Raw genomic sequence first — 23,019 nt, forward strand, 5'->3', positions numbered from 1 at the left:
AGAGTGTAAATCCCAAAATCAGAGAAGAAAGAAGGAAAGAATAAAAAGTAAACAGATAATGAAAGAGAAAGAATAACAAACCATAAAGGATGAGAAGAAAAATCCAAAAAGTGCATCTGCCTTCAGCTCCGTACTCATGTCTATTTTCTCAGAGACTCTGCAATTTCATGCACCCCTAGGCCTTGATAGAGAATGCTGTGTTTCACCAGAAGTTTCACAGTAGACTTTTTTGAGGCCCATTATACTGTTTTTCTTAAGGACACAACCATAGCATAGTCCTCCGAGATAAAATCATCTTTGATTCTTCCTTCAGATTTGTCTCTATTATGTAAAAATCTCAAGTGACTTTTCTTTCCTTCCATCAAAATATCTGGCAGACTGTTTATTTTCCAGTTCATGAGACTGTAACCTTGATACCTGATTACTAGAGTTTTAAGACATTCTCTGAATCAGCCTCCTGCCTTCAGTTTCTCCTTATGATATGGCCATGATGTCAATTTAGACACTTTGTCTATCAAATATAGTACAAGTTTACTGTCCAAAATTTATAAAATATCAAAAAAAAAAAGAATACAAAAGAAATAAGAGTGCTCTGGAATTCCACTACCCATAGATAGCCTGTCGACCTTTATATTCTTTTATTTCTCTGCAGAAAAATACATATGCACGTATATGTGTTTATATGTTTACATATATAATGAAAATAAGATCATACTGTGAATCACTTTAAGCCTTGTTACATTTTACTATATATTATAAACTTTGAGTTATTAAATATTCCATTATAATGTTCACTTCCTTTTTCCCCATTATTGGATCCTTAAATTATTGCATATTTTCACTATAATAACTACCGCTATGAATGCCCTGTGTATTTCAGGTTCAGTGCTAAATACTTTTATGCATTCTCTCATTTAATTCTCACGATGGGCCTATGAGGTGGACATTACTATCCCATTCAACAGATGAGCAAACAGAATAATACATTTGTCATACACAGCTATTGTACCTTAGCTGAAAATCAAATGAAGATATATTGGACATCAAAATATAAGTGTTTAATACAGTTTCATACAAATTTATCCTATATAATAAAATGTAAATTTTCCAGTTTAATTTTATTAAAATATCACTTCCATCTAGTACTTCCCTTGTTAACAATATACAATGGAATACAGGCAATCAAAATGTAGTATTTTACCTAAAAACTGAGCAATTTGTTAACAGTAATAATTGGTGCTAGCAATATAGCAAGATGGAAATTGTCATATCATAATTGAGTGGTATTTAAATTGATACAACCTTCTGAAAGCAATTTGGAAATATTAAAGCTTTTAAGTAGTTATATGCAATGACAGGAAGGCACATGAAAAACACTTATAAATAAAGAAATGTGTATAAATGTGTAAATGTGTACCAAATGTGTATAAATGTATATCAAAAAGACAAAAAACTAAGCTAACAAAAGAGAGTAACTATACAAATTAGACTATGCTATGTGCCATAAAGCCATTTTAAAAATCAAATTTTTAAAAACATGTTATGGTATGGGAAATTCTTCTAAGTGAATGTCAAGAAGGAAAACATTATAAAAAATATACATACTATAGAATCCCAAAACTTTAATTTGTTCATTAAACCATATTTATTGGATGCCTACTTAAGATAATAACTGTTCTTGGCACTGGGGATACAGTAATGAACAAAAGACCAAAACTCTGCTCTCGTATCAGCAGAATATATATAGTAATTATTTTGTCCTTTGTACTCTTTTATATTCTCAATTTTTGTACTTAATTGGATATACACACACATACAGACCCCACATACATAACACACACACACACATAAATGGCATTATCTGTATATATAAATTTTTATAATAGGCATTATATGTATATATACAATTTTATAACTGGCATTATATGCATAAATGATAATACCTGAAGAAATATATCATTCAAAAAATGTCATCCAATCTAAAGTCTGAATGCTTTTAATATCTTTTGCCAATTAAACACATCTTTACTCTTAAACATTATTTTCCAGTACTCTCCAACAAAAATTGCACCCGTGGTACATAGGCATTATGGACTGAATTGTGTCTCCCCCCAATATTCATATGTTAAAGCCCTAACTCCCAAATGCGACTGTATTTGGAAATGAGATACCTTCTTTAAAGGAGGTAATTAAGGTTAAACGAAGTCATAAGGGTGGAGCTCTAATTCAATTGTATTGGTGTCCTTATAAGAAGAGAAAGAGATAGGAGAGCTCCTTCACAGAGAAAAGACTATGTGAAGATGTAGGGAGAAGATAGTCTTCTACAAGCCAAGGAAAGAAGCTCTCGGAAGAAAACAACCCTGCCAGCTCCTTGATCTTGAACTTCTAGCTTCTAGAGCTGTGACAAAATAAATTCCCATTGTTGAAGCCATCCAGTCTGTAGGGTTAACGGCAGCCCAAGCAAACTAATATAATACAGGTTTGTTCACTGTACATGGTAGGGTATACAAGTCACACCAATTCTTTTGTTTTTGCCCTTTTTCCTACTCAGAAAGGGTAGTCTTCTTCATTCATTTATCTTAATTACACCTATCATCCAAAACTCTTTGTAAATTTTATGGACTGAATATATTTCCCAATGACTTCAATCAATACCAATCTCATCTTTCTTAAATTCTATCACATAGTCAATGGTATTATTTGACACTAAATTATTCTTATTTCATTTCTTTTATTTCTACAACTCTAAATGGTAAACAAATGTTTTGATTATGGAGACCATACCTCAAACTTTTTTTTTCCTACTCTATAGAGCCCAGTATATTAATGGTTGCATACAGACACCAGAAATGAAAAAGAGAAAAAAATTAAGGTGGATAGAAATAATTGGAAGCTGCATTAAATTAGGACAAAAATTTGGGCCCATACTTTCAAAGCCCCAAATGTTCTTTTGATACATCCTATATCTCAACTGCATGTTACCAATGAAGACATCTCATGGGGTGTCATGCTCCCTTTGGTAGACTCCAGCTTCCTTATCTATTTTGGCTCAATAGTAAGCAATAGTATATTTTCCTGATCTATGAGTACTTCTACTACATCATATTGAGAAAACTCTCTGGGAATCAAAAAACTTAATAACTTTTCTCAATTTGTATTTTTAAGTCATCCATTGATATTAAAGTTTGGGGCAAAAAAAAAGTAAAAATTTAAAATTAAAAAAGAAAAAAAATGTGAAGCATTTATCTCAAAATATAATTTCCATAAAACCTGACAAAAGGTAAGCTATATGTTTGAACAACAACATACATAAGGTGTACCTTTAAAATTTGATACAGCTAATAAATGATTTATAGTTCTTTAACTTACCCAAACAAATTGGGATTGGGTAATTCCATCTTCTCACAGGCCCAGGCATGCATGTAATATGAGAATGACCCTATATAAACAAGACAATGCAGTTCAGCACACATTTTTAAAAGTGTAAATATAACATAGGATAGTGAATGATAATTATGAAAACAAACTTAATAATATATTACATTTTAATATTTTTCAACATTACTGGAAATATTAGTGTGACTTAAAACAAGAAAGGTAATTATATACACTTGTGATAAAATGTAAAAAATAATAAGCTTTTGGTAGAAAAATTAAGACTCTTTATCACATTAAACCTGTGGTTTTAACATTGTTCTACCAAAACATTTTCTACTAAGGTACTGCAATAATTATATGAAGGAAATGGCCATATACATAGTGATTTATAATAAATTGCAATAATATTCAAGGTGAGATAGATTAAAAAATGATTATAAAATTCTTTCATAAAATATTGAAAAGTCAACTGAGGTATATTAAATTTTAAAGTCCAGAAAAACTTGATTTCACTTCTGAGACTAATAATTTGGGTTACAAGTTTAAAGACTATAAATTATTAATTTTTACTTTTCTTTCCTCTAAGGAATTTATTTACTTAACATGTGAAATTCTGTCTCAATTTTTTTTTTAATTTCTTAATAGGTCTATGCTTTAGGGAGATTTTTATGAGGTCATAAATTGAGACCTTCCAAAACACCTAAAAAAGAGTATTAATATAAATACGTAAAGTCAGAATATACATTGCAAATCCACACTTTTAGCAATACTTATTTGTAGTTGATTTTTACTGATTCAGGGAATTTATTATCATGGAAGTTTCATTTAATGCTTTAAGTATCACTTTCTTTTTATTTCAAATTCTGAAAATCCAGGCGTTCAGTGGTCACATCCAATGTGAACAGAGAGAAAAGTGAACATGTATTTTGATTCAAAAATCATTTTTGGTTATTTGCAAACACAACAAATTTATTCATTCCAGCAATTTCTCTCATGAATATCTCACTGACAAATTGAATAACTTTTGATTTAATGTTAAATTATGCAGCCTGAGATCAATATTGTTTTATAACCTGTGTATTATCAATGATTAGTCTGTTAAAATATTCTGAAAGGGTAATGGAAGTCAAAGCTAAAAGTTTAAAATAGACTTACCTGAAGAGAATAGCCTTGATCACACTGAAAGGATACTACATCACCAACCATGTATCTGTCTCCAATTTTATTCCCACTGCTAGGAGTTTGTGGTTCAGGACAGGAATCCAAACCAATAGCTAAGAATATTTAGTGATAATAATATAAGTAACTTTCAAATGATGAATGCTTAAATCATGCATATTAAATTACCAAAACTGAATATTGGTGTCATTAAAACTAGATTTTACATTGAGACATTAAGAATGTTCTGTGAACAAGATTTAACGGTATATGGTTAGAGCAATGTGCTTTGGAACTCCACCACAGAACTATTTCAATTTTCGTGGCACCAACCATTAATTAGTTGTGTGATAATACGTGAATTCTTCTTTAACTCACAGCTTAAATGTCTTCTGTGAAATGAAACTAAAAATTCCTAAAAAGAAAATCCCTAAATAAAAATAAGAATAATAATTTATTGTGATAATAAAGTGAAATTATATCTGTAAAACATTCTTAGTAAAATGGCTAAAAAAATTATTTGCTATTTTGTCCATATCACCTGGTACCTTCTTCTGAGAGGGAGATTATGATATAATTCAAAACACTTCCATTATTTTTACATCAACAACTTATTTTTCAACATAAAAGAATAAAAGCATACAGAAGTAAAAGGTTTTTCTGAAATGATTCATTTAGTTTAGCATTTTGAATTGAAATATAGTTGATTTACAATGTTGTGTTAATTTCTGCTGTACAGAAAAGTGATTCAGATATATATATATATATATATATATATATATATATATATATATTATATATACTTTTTATATCCTTTTCCAGTATGGTTTATCACAGGATACTGAATATAGTTCTCTGTGCTATAGAGTGGGACCTTGTTGTTTATCCATTCTATATATAATAATTTGGATCTGCAAACCCCAAACTGCCACTCTGTCCCTCTTCCACCCTCCCCCTTGGTAACCACAAGTCTGTTCTCTATGTCTGTGAGTTTGTTTCTGTTTCATAGATAAGTTAATTTGTGTCATATTTTAGATTCCACATATAGGTGGTATCATATGGTATTTGTCTTTCTCTTTCTGACTTACTTCACTTAGTATGATCATCTCTAAGTCCATCTACATTCCTGCAAATGGCATTATTTCTAAAATGATTCATTTAAAGGAATAAAAATTGTTTGATGTTTTTGCCAAAACATTTTTTCAAACATGTGAATGTATTATTATTAAAAACTTTTTATCTTCAATAAGAGCCAATGTTTATTATCTATTTCTTTGTAGTTCACATTTTGAACTAATCTAATACATATTTGAATGGAGGGAGGAAGCAGTCACCACTCCAAAATCATTATATATATGTGTGAATATATATATTCATTATAAATATTCACACTATATATTTATTTATTAAAAAACATTGAAAACTAAATTCTAAAGTATGACTATATCGTATATATTCCTTCTCTCTTTGACCATGTTATTTCCTTCTGATAGATGCTATCATACATAACACCACCCTCTCCATCACCTTTGTTGTATTTGACATAAACTAATAATGAATAATTATGTAAATAGTTGTTCAGTGTTTATCCCCCTCTGAGAATATAAGTTCCAGAAGGGCAGCTTGAAGCACAGAGTCTTAAGCAAGCACTCAATAAACATTCGTTGTATAGATGAATGAATAGTATATAAAAGAAAGTGCATCCCTATTTTATTTCTTAATAAATACAAACGTCTATCTCTGCAAATGGAAGATAGTTTATCTAATAACATAATGGTCAGAGTAGCTAAAAATGATGTCACATTAAAGGATAGAAAATTAAATAAAAGCAGTGACATGATGGAGTTATGGTTAGATCAGAAAGTAAGGCAGTAAAGAGGAGGAGTAAATTGGCCATTTGGGAATGCATTTGAGGCAGTCCTAAAGGAGACAGGGTCATGTGGACTGTAATTCCAATGCCTGGTGCGGCAATTAGTTAGGTCCCTAAACATATGTCAAATCGCATATTTCTTGATTTTTGTAATCTTGAATTTATAGAACTAGGAAAGATAAGTTACCATTAAGTTGTGACCTACTGTTAAAATTTTAAGGATTAAATGTCTCACTTCCCCTACTAGATTTTGAGATCCAAGAAAGAAACTGTCTTATATTTACTTTCATCTCATTCAGCACCCACTAATGGGTCTTACACATTAAATTCATCTGATTTCATAGAGTCCTTTTTAAGAATTACTAATCAAAAAAAAGTTATGATGTAAGCATATATGTCTTGTCAGTATGATTTCACTTTCCTTTGGTAAGGACTCCTTAGTTTCTTGGGAGTCCTGAACAGTACGTTTATTACCGTTCACCATTAAGGCCATTTATGTGGTCATTCTTGCTGAGAAGGCCAAATTTAGTACACGTTCATTTCTCTTTTCCTTCTTTCTATCAAGTACTCCATTCAGGGTCATACACATAGAAAACTATTAATATCCATAAGTGGTGATTTCCTCCTCTGGGAGGATAAATAAAACTACGGCACAGGGCTTCCCCGGTGATGCAGTGGTTGAGAGTCCGCCTGCCAACACAGGGAACACGAGTTCGTTCCCCAGTTCGGGAAGATCCCACATGCCGCAGAGCGCCAAAGCCCGGGAGCCATGGTCGCTGAGCCTGCGCGTCCGGAGCCTGTGCTCCGCAACGGGAGAGGCCACAACAGTGAGAGGCCCGCGTACCACGTACCGCAAAAAACAAAAACAAAACAAAACAAAAAAACTACGGCACAGTGATGCCATAGAATATTGAGAGATTTTTAAGTGAGATTTTTCCATATTATATACAGACACAGCAAAATATTTATGAAAGAGTTTTAACTTTAAAATGTGATATAAAACTCTATAAACTATGCAATAACAATTTCGTAGGTTAAAAATTCTTATATGCAAATAATCACAGGGAAAAATAACCAAAAGGAAATATGTGAAATATTAGCAGTGGTTATGATTCTTCATGTGAGATTATTGGTGATTTTTATGTGTTTTCTTGTATATTCCTGCATTTCTGAAATTTTTATAATGGAATGTAAATAATAAAATCACTTATCTATTAGATGTATTAGTATTAGCAGAGAACTTGGGGGTACAAGAATATACTGCTTTCTATTTTTCTAGAAGAGATTGAGTTGGACCTGCTAATCTGTTTAATATGATTGTCTCAGGGAAGAAACCAAGGTAATGAAGTAATAGATAAGAAAGAGAAGTCATGTTGATGACCTCTCTCATTTTTTTGCATTTAATTATTTTACATGCACTAAAGAAAATAAAGCAGAGATATCTGAAAATGCTACAGTTCCTATTTTAAAGTCATTTGTTAATTTACAAAACAGTGATTAAATAGTTTAAAAAATGTCTTCTTTAATAATTATTTTTCATTTCTTTATAAGTAACAATAGCAATAACTTATTCATAGGAATCAACAAAGAAAAGGTATTTGTAAAAGTGTTGCAAAGGATTCTCTCCCACTTAACCAAGCCAATCAGCATATTGAGTCATTTTCATCCTTATGAGTGTAAATTTTGTAAAATTATGTGCTTGGCAATCAAAGATGCTCTCTGAGTGAATTTTTTTAATGAGAATTGGATCAATTAACTAGGTGTTGTAGCCAAAAAAAAAAAACAGAAATGAATACAGGAACAAATCTATATCAAAAATTGCACAGAGTTAATTACACCTGCTGTCAAATTACTGTGGTTAGTTACCCTGGCTGAAAACATTAAAACCTCAGTTCTTCAATTTCCAACATTTATTTATAAACAAAAATTATTCTTTCCAATTCTGACCACAAGGCAACCTGGAGGAGAAAATGGTGTTAATCATATCATTTATATCTGATCATTCTGCATATATATATATATATATATATATATATATATATATATAGTATTCCATAATGATTTTAACGAGTCTTTAATGCAATGAGAGAGGGAGACAGGGAGGATAAGAAAGCTAAATTATTGCTAAGACTCCCAGCAACATTGTTTTGTAAAAAGAAAAACCCCTTCATGAATTTGACATGACAACCCATGTATAAATTTATTGAAAATGAAGACCAAAAATACTGGATTTGCATTCATGTGAGAAAAGAACAGGAACTGAACCACGTCTTTGAACAAGAGGTTGTATTCAGTGATAGTGAAGATCTTGTTATTTTAAACATATCACATGTCTTCAATTTAAAATTTTTTCTCTAAATAATGAATACAAATAACCATTATTTCTATGTTTGCACCATATTTAAGTGTTTTTTAATATGCTAGAATTATCATTTGGCATTCCATATTTATCATTATAACAGTTTGAGAATAATGTAGAAGTTGATGATAATCAAAGGGTGAATTCAATATGAGCTGGGCTACTAGTTTCTGGGCTTGTAGAAATCAGCAATGATAAGCATGCAGACTTTTTTCACCATAATGTACCTTGGATTAATTAATTAATCTACTAAAGAAAATTTGTCAAATACTATTGTTACATGTAATTGAATGTCGATTAAATTCTTTTAGAAGGAACAATTCTGACTTCAGAATTGTTCCTTCAGAACATCAATAGTCACTGATGAGCAGCAGTATAAGTTCAGGAACATGTGGTACAGGCTTCTCTCACGTTTACCTTGATCCTTTTATTTACTTACTTTACTTTCGTTTACCTTACTTAACATTTAACTCAGCATTACTCTGAGAAACTAACTGAATATTCAGTAATAGATACTACTTATCAAATTTTAGCCTACAGAATAAGGATAAGTGAAACGATAAATAGAATCTGGCACGTAGGTACCATTCATTCATTACATAAGTAATTATTGAGTACCTATTGTGTACTCTTATTGTGTTACATACATGCTGGAAATGCAAAGATCAATTAGCAACATAAGCAGTCACGCTCTGAAGAAATTCTTGGTGGAGCAAGAGAGGGGATTGGTTTAAAAGATGATTTCAGTGTAATTGAACAATCACAATATATGAAGGTTGTCTTCTGTTTAAATAATTATTTCACAGGAACTAACCTATGTGAATACCAAAACATAATACATTTTACCAATTCATGATAATGAAGGGGAAGGTGAATATGCTGTCCTGGCATGTTAAATGAATAATGTTTTAAATTATTTTTCCTTGCTTTATGGAAAAAAGGAGGGAGTGTTTTTTGGTAAAACATACTGTAGTGTTTTGGGAAAGGCAGCAAGAAATGAAGCTGCAAAGGGAGGCAGGATGCAGGTTGTGTAAACAGTCTTATAATCTTAAACAGTGTAGAAAGTTGTAGTTTCCTTCTGTGAGTAATGGAGGGAAAATTCAGTTATTAAGAACACAACCTCTGTCCTCTGTGTGCATCCTGGTTTCACTAGTTTCTTGCTTTTTAATTTTTATTTTTATAAAGTCTGAGATGATTTCTATGTCTCAGTTCCCTCACCTATAAAATGGATGCAAAAATACCAACCAACTTCATAGGAATATGGTGATGCATAAAGAAAACAATACATGCATAACACTTAGATAGTCCCAGGAACATGGGAAGCTCTCAACAAATGTTAACTGGCATTAGTGAATGGTTTTAAGCATGGAAGTGAGGTTGTCCATTTGCATTCTACTAAGGACATTTCTTTTTTCTGTTCTTATGAAAGTATGTCTCTGTATGTTTAAGATCAATAGGTCCCATATAAATACTCTAGGAGTATAAAGAACACATGTAAAGATTTCTATAGAGGGCCCAAAACTGAAGTACCTTCAGTTTTATAATTAATTCACAATGAAAAGTTTCTATATACAGCTAAACATATTGGCTTTTCTATGAGAAAATCCAGGAGACCAAGAACAGTGTTATTGCCTCAAGATATAACCAGAGAAACTTTAGGAATACAAAAGTACAATGCTTTCCAAATTCAGAAACTTAGGCTGAGACATCTCTAAGTCAACAGCACAAAGACATGAAAAGTTAGATGATCATGAAATAAATTTGGTTAAAAGAAAAGAGCAAACTATGCTAAAACTAGAATGGCCCTATATGATTAAGGAATGAAATGTGCTTATAAAGATCAATTACACTTATTTGTGTGTAATATATTCTAAGTTAATGGCAATTTAGATTAGAAATGACAAATATTAATAATTTAATTTGGGCAGGACATGTTTCTATAATTAATAGAAGATGATATGCATAAATTGGAACAAGAGATGATACGAGATGATATGCATAAATTGGAATAAGAAAACTAGTTTAGGTAAAAATATAAATCTTACAATCACTATTTTTCACAAATAATCAATTATCTAATTAGCCCAAAGGAGGAAAATATTTTTAGTGATTATAAAAATAAACTCATTAAGACCTAATGCATTATGTCTTAAGCATATTGCTCAAGGAAGGAGAGCAGTAAAATAACTATCATGTTGAATTGATATCTTTTGTAATTTATAAGCTACAGTTAAATGGATACATTTCTGAGCATTTAATATTTTATGACTTTTTATGATTTGGGTATTCAGACTAGCCCTCTAACTATTGCACAAGATGAAAAGATGTTTTCAGACCACCTGAGTTTTCACAAGATTGACAGAGAAATTATTAGTGGCAGGTATCATGAGTGCTCTCAGGTGTGGGAGGAGAAAAAAATCTATTCCTTAAGGTAACATTACCTTTGTCTTCCTCAGAGACTACATCCTGAGATCTTTGAGCACCCCTAAATTTGTAACACCATTACTGCATGCAGTTTCTCCTTTTAAAATATGTACACTTTATAAGTTCAAAACCAAAAACTGCTCATTGATTTATTGATGTTCACTACCCCTCTAGGATTCTCCAGTAGTGAGATTTATATGTGTGCCTCCACAAATATTAGGAAATATGAGGGAAATTACACATGTATATTATAATCAAATAGTCATTTCAAGACTGTTAATGATGAGGCTGGACCCAGAATCCAAGTGGCAAAGCAACTAGAAACTACAAGTTCTCTTTGTGGAAGCCTATTAACAACTGATATAATTAATGGCCTTTCTTGCACTAGGGACATTTTCCCCAGCAACAAATACATTTGTGCAAGACATGCAATTATAACCAAAATCATATATGTCTAAATCACACCCACACAAATTGAAGAATAGATTCCCATCTCTCAGTGCTCTTGTGGATCAGGAAACAGAAAAAATGTGATAACTTCACAGAAGAAAAATGTTGGAAAAAATATATTAACTCAGAGCAGCTACATCTATTCACATGACTACTAAACCAGTACACATTCCCAACACAAAGAATGATGTAGCTTCATCTCAACTTATGATAGCCCATATCAGGAAATGTAAATCAGACTCTCTTAACAAGTGTTTCAGCTTATCTTGATTAAGCAGAGAAAACTGTATTCTCTAACCTCTGGAACGCTGGTATATTTGCCTTAGCTGTAGTTGTGTCTCCTAAGGTTGCTAGGCAAACATTTCTTCTTCCTACCTTCTTTCTCTTCAACATTCAATCCCTTTTGTTATTAACAGAAAGCAAGATTGACTTTTTTTCTTAATATTTTAATTAATATTGGCTACTTCATTATATATCAGGTAATTTGTTAGCATAAAATTAATAGAATTCATCAAAGTTTCAGAAACATGTAATTGGAGTAAATTTCCAAATTTATATTTATTACCTCACTTTGTGTGTCTGTAACTTAGAAAAAATGCTCTGATTTGTGGAACAACTACAACCTCTAAGAGAGCATAGTTTGAGCAGTATGGCCATAAATGTTAAAAAATATATTCATGAAGGTGGTCAAAAGGTACAAACTTCCAGTTATTAGATAAATAAGTGTAATGTACTAGGGGTGCAATGTACGACATGATGGCTACAGTTAACACTGCTGTATGATAGACAGAAAAGTTAAAAGAGAGTAGATCTTAAGAGTTCTCATCACAAGGAGAAATTTTTTTCCTTTCTTTTTTTGTATCTATATGAGATGACAGATAAACCTGTTGCAGTAATCTAAATCTGTGGTAGTAATCATTTCACAATATACGTAAATCAAACCACCATTTCATACACCTTAAACTTAAACAATGATGTATGTAAATTATTTCTCAATAAAACTGGAAAAGATTTTTTAAAAAGTATTTGGAGACTAAAAGGTAGAAATATTAATCTCTATTTTCTAGAATTTTATTACTCAATTTCAAATGTTCTTCTATGTATGGAAGCTAAAGATTCAAATAGATATAAAAATGGGATTCTAAATCATTTTTGTCCACTACATTATATGTCCTCTGAAGTATCTATCTGGGATATGTGAGTATTAAGAGAACACTGAATTTATAGTTTAAAAGAAAAAAAAATCAGTTTTTTATTGATTATCATAATTTGATTAACTTCTAAAAGCCTAACTGGTAAATTAATAAGTTTGACAGGGCATTCAACCCATTTCCAATCTTTAGGAAAACAGCTTTCAAAGCCATCTTGGTATTTGTCTTATGTATATGTATAGCTGATTCACTTTGTTATAAAGCAGAAACTAACACACCATTGTAAAGCAATTACACTCCAATAAAGATGTAAAAAAAAAAAAGCCATCTTGGAAGACAGGTGTCTAATCCTAAATTCAGAAGTTCCCAGAAGGGGTTACATAATCTTTCAATAACTGATACTAACATTTAACACTTTTTACTGCCAGAAAAAAAGCTTTACCCAAACTGAACTTCTCTTCATGAATCGCTATGAATTATCTTCAAAATTCCTATAGAACATCCTTAGTCTACTGACTAGGCCTGTACTTAGTGTCCTAGTGTGGTAGAAAGGATTTTGGCTCCCATGATGTTACACCGGCAAGCATGCTATGTTACATGGCAAAATGAATTTGTGGATAAAATTAAGAAGGCTAATAAGCTGACCATAAAATATACAGGTTATTGGATGATTACCGGATGATTTTATATATATATGTAAAATGTGGTATCCTTTTACCATTTTTTCTTACATTGCAAGTAGCACCAAATGCACCTTCCATGTAAGTTTCATTCTTGAACGCTTATACCTAAACTGGCATTATCATTAGTTAAACTGGGAAGTACTTTTGGTTCCTAGATCCCACTGCAAGGTGTGAGATCTAATATTATAGATAAATAAAAGTGTTATGTTGATTTTAATTTATTTAATTTAATATCTAACATCTAAAAATCAAAGAAAAAGTCTAAAAAATTAAAAGGCCAGCTCTCCAAAGGAATAAAGCAAAACTGTGATCATATACAAAGTGATATCTAAAGTAAAAACCAAAACAAAACACCAGAAACCTAAGAACCATTCTCTACACCTCTCTTTCTCTCATCTCCAACATCTAAGTGGCCATAAATCTTTCAATTTTACCTTACCATCTCCTGCATCTTTTAACATTTCATTTACACAACCACAATAACCATCTTCAGTTTCTCATTTGAACCACTGCTACTCCTTTCCTTGGGCATATTCTCTTCCTGCAATGCATTCCCCACTTTCCAAAATAAAAGGACCTTTGAAAATTCAAAACTGACCACGCTACTCCTCAAATTGAAATCCTTCAACGAATCTCCTCTTTCTACAAAATAAACCTGTCTGTCATCTCCTTAATCTAATCTTCTGGTACTTAAGATACAATGACAATGACAAATACAACCCAGTCATGTGGGTTCATCTCATTATCAGGAAAGGATGATGTTTCTTGAGGGTTTACTATGTACCTGGGCCTATGATAAACACTTTACATGGATGATCTCATTTAACTCTGACACAATCTTTCAAGTTATATGCTATTATTATCACATATTATAGGTGAGGAAACTGAGTTCTTAGGGAACCTTACAAATCACCTAATGTCACATGGCTATCAAATGGCAGTTCCAAGACAGAAACCTAAGTCTGATTCCAGGATAAAGTATCTTATGTCCACCTACATCCTTGGAGGTCCCTTCAAAGTACCAAGCTATCTCCATACATATACTTTCTTATCTGCCAAAAGGACTTAGATTTGTCCTTTTGTGAAGTCTTCCCTGACCCCACCACCAGGAACCCCTAACAGTTTTGATCACTACCTTCTCTGTGTCATCACCTACATTATACAAGATGTCCTCATACTTCGGCCATTGTGAGAGTAATCTTGGAAGGTTGGTGAAAAGTGCAAATGCTTGGCTGAATCTCATGAAGACTGACAGTCTGTTAGGGTGGAGTCTCATCATCTGGATTTTTAACAAGATTTCAAGATAACTATAGTGCACAATTATCTGAGAAGTACCAATTTATCTAAACTATAGTTACTGTGTTTACACTGTAATTTTGCAATTATTGCTACTTTCGTGTTCTTACTCTCAGTTAGTCTGAAGCTTTTTTTTTTAGGGCTGGGTCTTATGCAAATATGCAGCACTAACACCTAGAAAGTATACCTAACATTTAGTAGGTAGTCAACAAAATTTTAATAAACAAGTATGTTTGTGCTTATATTTTGGAAGCAATAAGGAGATGGAAAATTATGGGAGGAAATTAATTATGGCCTTTCCTCAGTAGATAATAGGAAAACAATGATATGAAGTTATCAAAATGGACCTCTAGAAATATTAACGAGACCAAGGCATGAGAAGGATAAATTGGGCAGAAGGAACATCAGATCTGTATAATCATAATCATAATCATACTCATAATCAGGTATCCCAAAGTTAAAATGGCATGATCTCAAGTCAAAGGAGAAAAATTGCACTATATGATAAACATCAGCCATTTGTCAGCATTTCCCTTTTAAGTAAACACAAAGCAAGGCCTATGTGTTTAGTATGTGCCATCAGATAATCTAGCTTGTTTTTTTTCTGAAAACCTCATGACTGAGTAGGAAAATCAGACAGAGAAAATATTCACTTGCTAGAAGGAATCTCAGCCAAATTTCCTTTTCTCAAGACAGAAGAACATCTGCCATGTTTCCTGAAACATTTACTTAAAACCTACTTAAAATATTCCTTTAGGGATTTAGAAAGAGTCCACTTTCTTGGTTAAAAGGAAAAAAAAACATGAAATCTGTCATTTTTACAGCAAACCTTAATGTCTTTTGCATCTGTTGCTGGTATTCATAGTGTGATTATGAGACTGTTATTTCTCCGATGTGATTACTTCCTTATGTTACCCTGTGAGCAGAACTGTTATATCAGGGGTTGTCAGAAATGAAATACCAAAGATGTGCAGTGAAATAGGTGCCTTCTCAATGGAGAAAAGCTAATATAACTACCTTGTTTATAACACACACACACACACACACACACACACAATTATTTTTCCCAGTACCTAAGTGCTTAAGCATTTTGCTTTTTCTAAATATTGAAACAAATTAAAAAAAATTTTTCTTAAAATCCTTGTTTATACTCATTTAAAAATATATTTTTTTTCTTACAGAGGATATTGTGTTCTTAGATCTCAACCACTGATTTGGGAGGCTTCTGAATACATAAGGAAGTTCTTCAAAAATTTTATGTCTAGTTAATACAATCTGCCTCCACAAGTGGACAGACTCTTACATTACCACAAAATATTCTTCCACTAAGTGGATATTACCATTTTGAAACAGAAATTAAGGTGCCCTTTCCTCAAATAAGTCAGATTATTTGCAAAAAAATCATTGTGTTTGGGTATATTCTCTCAAGTTTCTGGAAATAATACACTCAATTTGCAAACAGTGAACAGACAGACTTTGAGATTGCCATGCTGGACACTGTACCAAAACCACATCTGCTCTACCCAGCATTTGATCCACCAAATCCATTGAAACTGCTTTTCAACATGTTATTGACAAAGCAGTTAAAATGCATACCATAGCTAGTTTTATATATTTGTCTTTAAAGACTAGAGCAGAGGTTATTAGTCGTTTTAATTCTGTAAAGTTCTATTTAAATTTCCTTGTTCAACGTTTCCCCATTCTCTTGCACTTACTCAATATTTTGCAAATACTATGTTAATGCCCTTATTGATTAGACAATAGATTTGAAAACATTTAGACTATTCCAAAATGTATTTAATTAATTAAAGTAACAGTAGGCATTCTTCGGCACCAATTTCTCTACTGTCCACTAAATGTATCTCTTTTTCCCCTCCTCTCTTAATCTGTCCTTCTGTCCTATTTGGGCTCTTTTTCCCCATACTTTCTAACTTTCTTTTTCTCATATAATTCTCTACATTTCTTCATTTCTCTATTTATAGTTCCCATTTTAATTCAGGTTCACTGACTTTGTTTAAAAACAACACACAAAACTGGAGGATATTTTTCAGACAATATTACCACATGTAACTATTTAGTGAGGCATTTATTTAATTTCTCCAAAAAGAAAGTTCTTTTCTACCTGGAGAATATTTTAACTTCTTCTGTTAAGTTATAATTTGATAAAAATTAATGTTTTAATATACTTTTATAAGCTCTTTGTAGTACTGGTATTTTTATTATATTTACCTTAATCCAGGGATTATTTTAGAATTTTGTACCTGTTAAAAGAAAGCATTCACTTGGACTGGAAGAATTAGTATTGTTAGAATGGCCATACTACCAAAAGCAATCTACATATTTAATGCGATCCCTATCAAATTACCCATGACCATTTCACAGAACCAGAACAAATAATCTTAAAATTTATGTGCAACCACAAAAGACCCTGAATTACCAAAGCAATCCTGAGGAAAAAAAACAAACCCCTCCCAGACTTCAAACAATATTACAAAACTATAATAATCAAAACGGCACTGTGTTGGTGCAAAAACAGATGTATAAATCAATGGAATAGAATACAGAGCCCAGAAATAAACACACACACCTGTGGTCAATTAATCTTCAAAAAAGGAGACAAGGATATACAATGGAGAAAAGGCAATCTTTTCAGCAAGTGGTGTTGGGAAAGCTGGACAGCCTCATGTAAATCAATGAAGTTAGAACACTCCCTCACACCACATACAAAAATAAACTCAAAATTGTTTAAAGATCTAAACATAAGATGTGACACCATAAAACTCTTAGAAGAGAACATAGGCAAAACATTGTCTGACATAAATCGTAGCAATATTTTCTTTGATCATATTCCCAAGGCAAAAGAAATAAAAGCAAAAATAAACAAATGGGACTCAATCAAACTTATAAGCTTCTGTACAGCCAAGGAAACCATAAACAAAATGAAAAAATAACCTATGGATAGAATGGGCATCAACAGAAAATCTACAAACAACAAATGCTGAAGAGGGTGTTGAGAAAAGGGAACCCTCTTGCATTGTTGATGGGAATGTAAATTGACACAGCCACTATGGAGAACAGTATGGAGGTTCCTTAAAAAACTAAAAATAGAATTACCATATGATCCAGCAATCCCACTACTGGGCATATACCCAGAGAAAACCATTACTGAAAAAGACACATGCACCCCAATGTTCATTGCAGCACTATTTACAATAGCCAGGTCATGGAAGCAACCTAAATGCCCATTGACAGATGAATGGATAAAGAAGATGTGGTACATATATATAATGGAATATTACTCAGCCATAAAAAGGAACAAAATTGGGTCATTTGTTGAGACATGGATGGATCTAGAGACTGTCATACAGAATGAAGTATGTCAGAAAGAGAAAAACAAACATCGTATATTAATGCATATATGTGGAACCTAGAAAAATGGTACAGATGAACCAGTTTGCAAGGCAGAAATTGAGACACAGATGTAGAGAACAAATGTATGGACACCCAGGGGGGAAAGCGGCAGGGGGTAGTGGTGGTGGTGTGATGAATTGGGCCATTGGGATTGACATGTATACACTGATGTGGATAAAACTCATGACTAATAAGAAACTGCTGTATAAAAAAATAAATAAAATAAAATTCAAAAATTCAGAAGAAAACCAAAAAAAAAGAAATACAAAAAAAAAGAAATACCTACAGAATGGGAAAAAATATTTGCAAACAATGCTACTGACAAGGGATTAATTTCCAAAATATACAAATAGCTCATGTAACTCAGTATCAAAAAAAAAACCAAATAAACCAGGAAACCCAATCAAAAAATTGACTCAAGACCTAAATAGACATTCCAAACAATTCATACAGATGGCCAATAGGCATATGAAAAGATGCTCAACATCGCTAATTATTAGAGAAATGCGAATCAAAACTACAATGAAGTATCACCTCACACTGGTCAAATGGCCATCATCAAAAAGTCTACAAATAGAGCTTCCCTGGTGGCGCAGTGGTTGAGAGTCCGCCTGCCAATGCAGGGGACACGGGTTCGTGCCCCGGTCCGGGAAGATCCCACATGCCACGGAGCGGCTGTGCCTGTGAGCCATGGCCACTGATCCTGTGCGTCCGGAGCCTGTTGCTCCGCAACGGGAGAGGCCACAACAGTGAGAGGCCAGCGTACCGCAAAAAAAAAAAAAAAAAAAAAGTCTACAAATAATAAATTCTGGAGAGGGTATGGAGAAAAGGGAACCCTCTTACAATGTTGGTGGGTATGTAAATTGGTGCAGCCACTATGGAGAACAGTATGGAAGTTCCTTAAAAAAATAAAAATAGAGCTATCATATGATCCAGCAATCCCACTCCTGGGCATATATCTGGAAAAGACAAAAACTCTAATTCTAAAAGATACATGTACCCCAATGTTCATAGCAGCACTGTTTACAATAGTCAAGATATCGAAACAACCGAAATGTCCACTGACAGATGAATGGATAAAAATGTCTTATAGGGCTTCCCTGGTGGTGCAGTGGTTGGGAGTCCGCCTGCCGGTGCAGGCGACACAGGTTTGTGCCCCGGTCTGAGAGGATTCCGTATGCTGTGGAGCGGCTGGGCCTGTGAGCCATGGCCACTGAGCCTGCGCGTCCGGAGCCTGTGCTCCGCAATGGGAGATGCCACAATGGTGAGAGGCCCACGTGCCACAAAAAAAAAAAAAAAAAAAAAAAGTCTTATACACAATGGAATACTACTCAGCCACAAAAAAGAATAAAATATTGCCATTTGCGGCAACATGGATGGACCTAGAGATTACCATACTGAGTGAAGTAAGACAGACAAAGGCAACTATATGATATCACTTGTATGTGGATTTAAAAAAATAATACAAATGATCTTATTTACAAAACAGAAACAGACTCACAGACATAGAAAACAAACTTATGGTTACCAAAGGGGCAATGAGTTGTGGGAGGGATAAATTAGGAGTATGGGATTAACAGATACACACTTCTATACATAAAATATATAAACAACAAGGATTTACTATATAGCACAGGGAACTATATTCAACATCTTGTAACAACCTATAGTGGAAAAGAATCCGAAATAAATATATATATAGGTAAAACTGAATAACTTTGCTGTACATCTGAAACTAACACAATATTGCAAATCAACTGTACTTCAGTTTTTTAAAAAGTGAGCATTCAGCAAATGTTTTGATGGCTTAGTTAAGGCCTCTCAACAATGTTTAAAAAGTGGTGATCATCTTACCATCTTCTAATAGGATTCCACTTTGTGGTTTTTGAAAAATATAGTTAGCACTGTCCTTAGATTGCCTAAATACAGTGTCTAGTATTTTGCTTGTTTTTCTCTTGGGTAGAGAATCCAGATATCTAATAATTCTTAAGAAGTATCCGGGGACCAGTTTGAAACTAAAGCATCATTTTGTGAACATTTACTTTAGATTATGTGAATTCATTCCTAACAAATTAAATGCCAGTCCCTATGAGTAGCCTCTAGATCATTAGGAGAGTTGGTAGTCTTATTATTTAAAGCAACTGCTCGTAAGATACATTGATACACCATTTGTTCTTATGCTCATTCATTACCAATGGTAAGTTCTTTCTCACATTTTTGAGTAGTATTCAGATAACTAATTTAGAAACTATTAGCATTCCCTGATTGCTCGTTTTATAGAAATATCTAGTTGTAACATAGTTGGACAATAATCACAAATATAGGGAAAAAACACATTTCACATAATAAAGTTTACACTTGATTAGGACAGAGATTTATCTCATTCATCTTCCAATCCCTCTACAGTTCTAATCAGACTTTCCTTGACATGGTTAGGTACTCAACTTTACTTTTAAAATTAAATATCATAATTAAATATGCTTAAATTGTATATTTCTAGTATATTTTGCCTACTCTGTCAAAGATGTTAGCTTCTAAGACCTAAAATTGAGAGATTTAAATCCACTAGTCACTGTTTTCCCTTAAGAGTAGCAAATTCTCAATCCTTTGTTCTAGGAGTTATTAACACCTATTATTTGTTAAGATATGGCTTAAGTTCCTTCATTTATTGATACAAATAAGAGGTTCTAACCAAAAGAACAGCTTGAAAAATATTATAGATAACTGGATAAATAATTCCATTAAACTGTAATGTCCCTATACTGTTTACCTTATACAAATAAAGGACCTTTTTGGCATTCAACAAAATATTTTATTTTAGAAATTTGAAAGTTGTATAAAATAGACTAAAAAAGTTTCTTCAATTTCTTTGTTATTATGATAATTTAATAGTTTATATCATGAATAACTATCAAAACATATGCTGCTTTCGAACTACATCACCTATATGATGTCAAATTTCTGATTATGACATTCCACACCTTTCAGGAGTAGCCCTGCCTACAATCCTTGCAGGCAAGGCTGCAATCCTTGTAACATGCCACGTATCACAGCTCTGTCTAAACCTGAAGTTTGCATGCTAAAAATATCCACTCTTTCTTGTTTAACTGTAAAACTCCTGGTTATTTGTTAAGATTCAGCCAAAGTGTTGCCTCCTATTTGAAGTATTTCCTGAACTTCTTAAATGGGGCTGATTTCTTATTGCTTTTGTGCACTCTCCCATAAATATCTCTACTCCTGTATTCATAGCACTGTATTATTGCTTATCTCTGCCTCTTCTACTAGACTGTGATCTTCTCAAAACTGATACTGTGACATATTTATCTTTGCACTTCCCATATTGAGCATTGTGCCTATTATATAGTAGGCATTCAAAAATATTTATTGGTTGAATGAAAAATGAATGAATGAAATTTTTGTACTTATTTGTCACCTATTTACACTACAATGATACATTTACTATATCTGAGGTTAGCAATAGCTGGAAAACGAACCTCAACATAAAACAAAAATAATTGTCAAAAATCAATTAATTACTATTTATTTAGTACATGCCCATCGTTGTCGTAGCCTCTGTTCGTTTCCACAGGGCATTTCTTTTCTATCAGATCTTCCTGTGTAAGTAATGATGTTACAATGATGGATTGACTGGCCTGGACAAAGTGATATTGAGGAGATAGTACTCAATGGGATACCTTCAGAAAGCAGAAACCAACAGAATTATAAAATGTGTACAGACCAACGTGCTACATTCCTCTGTGAACACTAGCATAGGTGTAGGTATACTGATGTCAGTGATATATATCAACATTACATATTTGTTATCTTTTGCTTCTAGGTGTTGTGTCACTTATTCCTTACTCAGGCAACATATGTGTTGTGAATGCATTATAAGATTCAAGGACTGGTCTCAGTGCAAGAGACAAAAGGATATCCTAAGTGGACATGGTCCTGTACTAATGGCCAATCGTGTCTTCCTGGAGCTTACATTCTAGGAAAACAGTAAATAAACCCCAAATTTCCAAAATAATCACCCAATTACACTTGTGATAATTTTATGTAGCAAAAAACACACTGTCTCATATATGTATTTAATTAGAGTATGTAAGCCTTTTTTGTGTTTGAAAGTTTTCTAGGAAGTTGGGAGACAAATATTTATTTTCTATGCCAACAAGAAAAGCCACTTACTCCAACTTCAGTTTTAAAATTTCTTCAGGATCCAGTTCTTTTTTTCACAATTTGAAAATACTTGTAATGAAACAGGAGTCACTACAATTGATACCACAGAAATTCAAATGATCGTAAGAGACTACTATGAACAACTGGACACCAACAAATTGGATAACCTAAAAAAAAATGGGTAAACTTATAAAATCATATAACCTACCACGACTAATTCATGAATAAACAGAAAGTCTGAATAGATCACTAATGAATAAGGATATTGACTCAATAATCAAAAATCTCCCAACAAAGAAAAGCCCAGGACCAGATGACTTCATGGGTGAATTCTACCAAACATTTAAAGAATTAACACTGATTCTACTCAAACTTTTCCAAAACACTGAAGGGGGAACAGTCACAAATTCATTTTATGAGTCCAGCATTACCCTGATACCATAGCCAAAGGCACTACAAGAAAACTGTAGGACAATAAGCCTGATGAATATAGATGCAAAGATCCGCAGCAAAATACTAGCAAACCAAATTAAACAGCACATCAAAAGGACCATACACCATGACCAAGTGGAATTTATTCCTGGGATACAAAGACGATTCAATCAGTAAACATGATACACCAATTAGCAGAATGAAGGATGAAAACACATGACCATCTCA

At 32.7% G+C, this 23,019-nt stretch overlaps 1 protein-coding gene across 3 annotated transcripts in view; it reads right to left on the reverse strand.

The window, feature by feature from the left end:
- CSMD3 (CUB and Sushi multiple domains 3) overlaps positions 1–23,019 on the reverse strand; it is a 1,080,105-nt gene that overhangs the window by 124,397 nt on the left and 932,689 nt on the right. For all 3 annotated transcript variants that reach the window (XM_060035246.1, XM_060035245.1, XM_060035244.1), the window contains 2 exons: positions 4,534–4,652; positions 3,370–3,439 (listed from right to left, as the gene is read on the reverse strand). In XM_060035246.1, the coding sequence (XP_059891229.1) occupies positions 3,370–3,439; positions 4,534–4,652 (189 nt within the window). The remainder of the gene's footprint in view (positions 1–3,369; positions 3,440–4,533; positions 4,653–23,019) is intronic.

This window comes from Delphinus delphis, chromosome 17 (genome assembly GCF_949987515.2).
Source record: "Delphinus delphis chromosome 17, mDelDel1.2, whole genome shotgun sequence".
Classification (NCBI taxonomy): domain Eukaryota; kingdom Metazoa; phylum Chordata; class Mammalia; order Artiodactyla; family Delphinidae; genus Delphinus; species Delphinus delphis.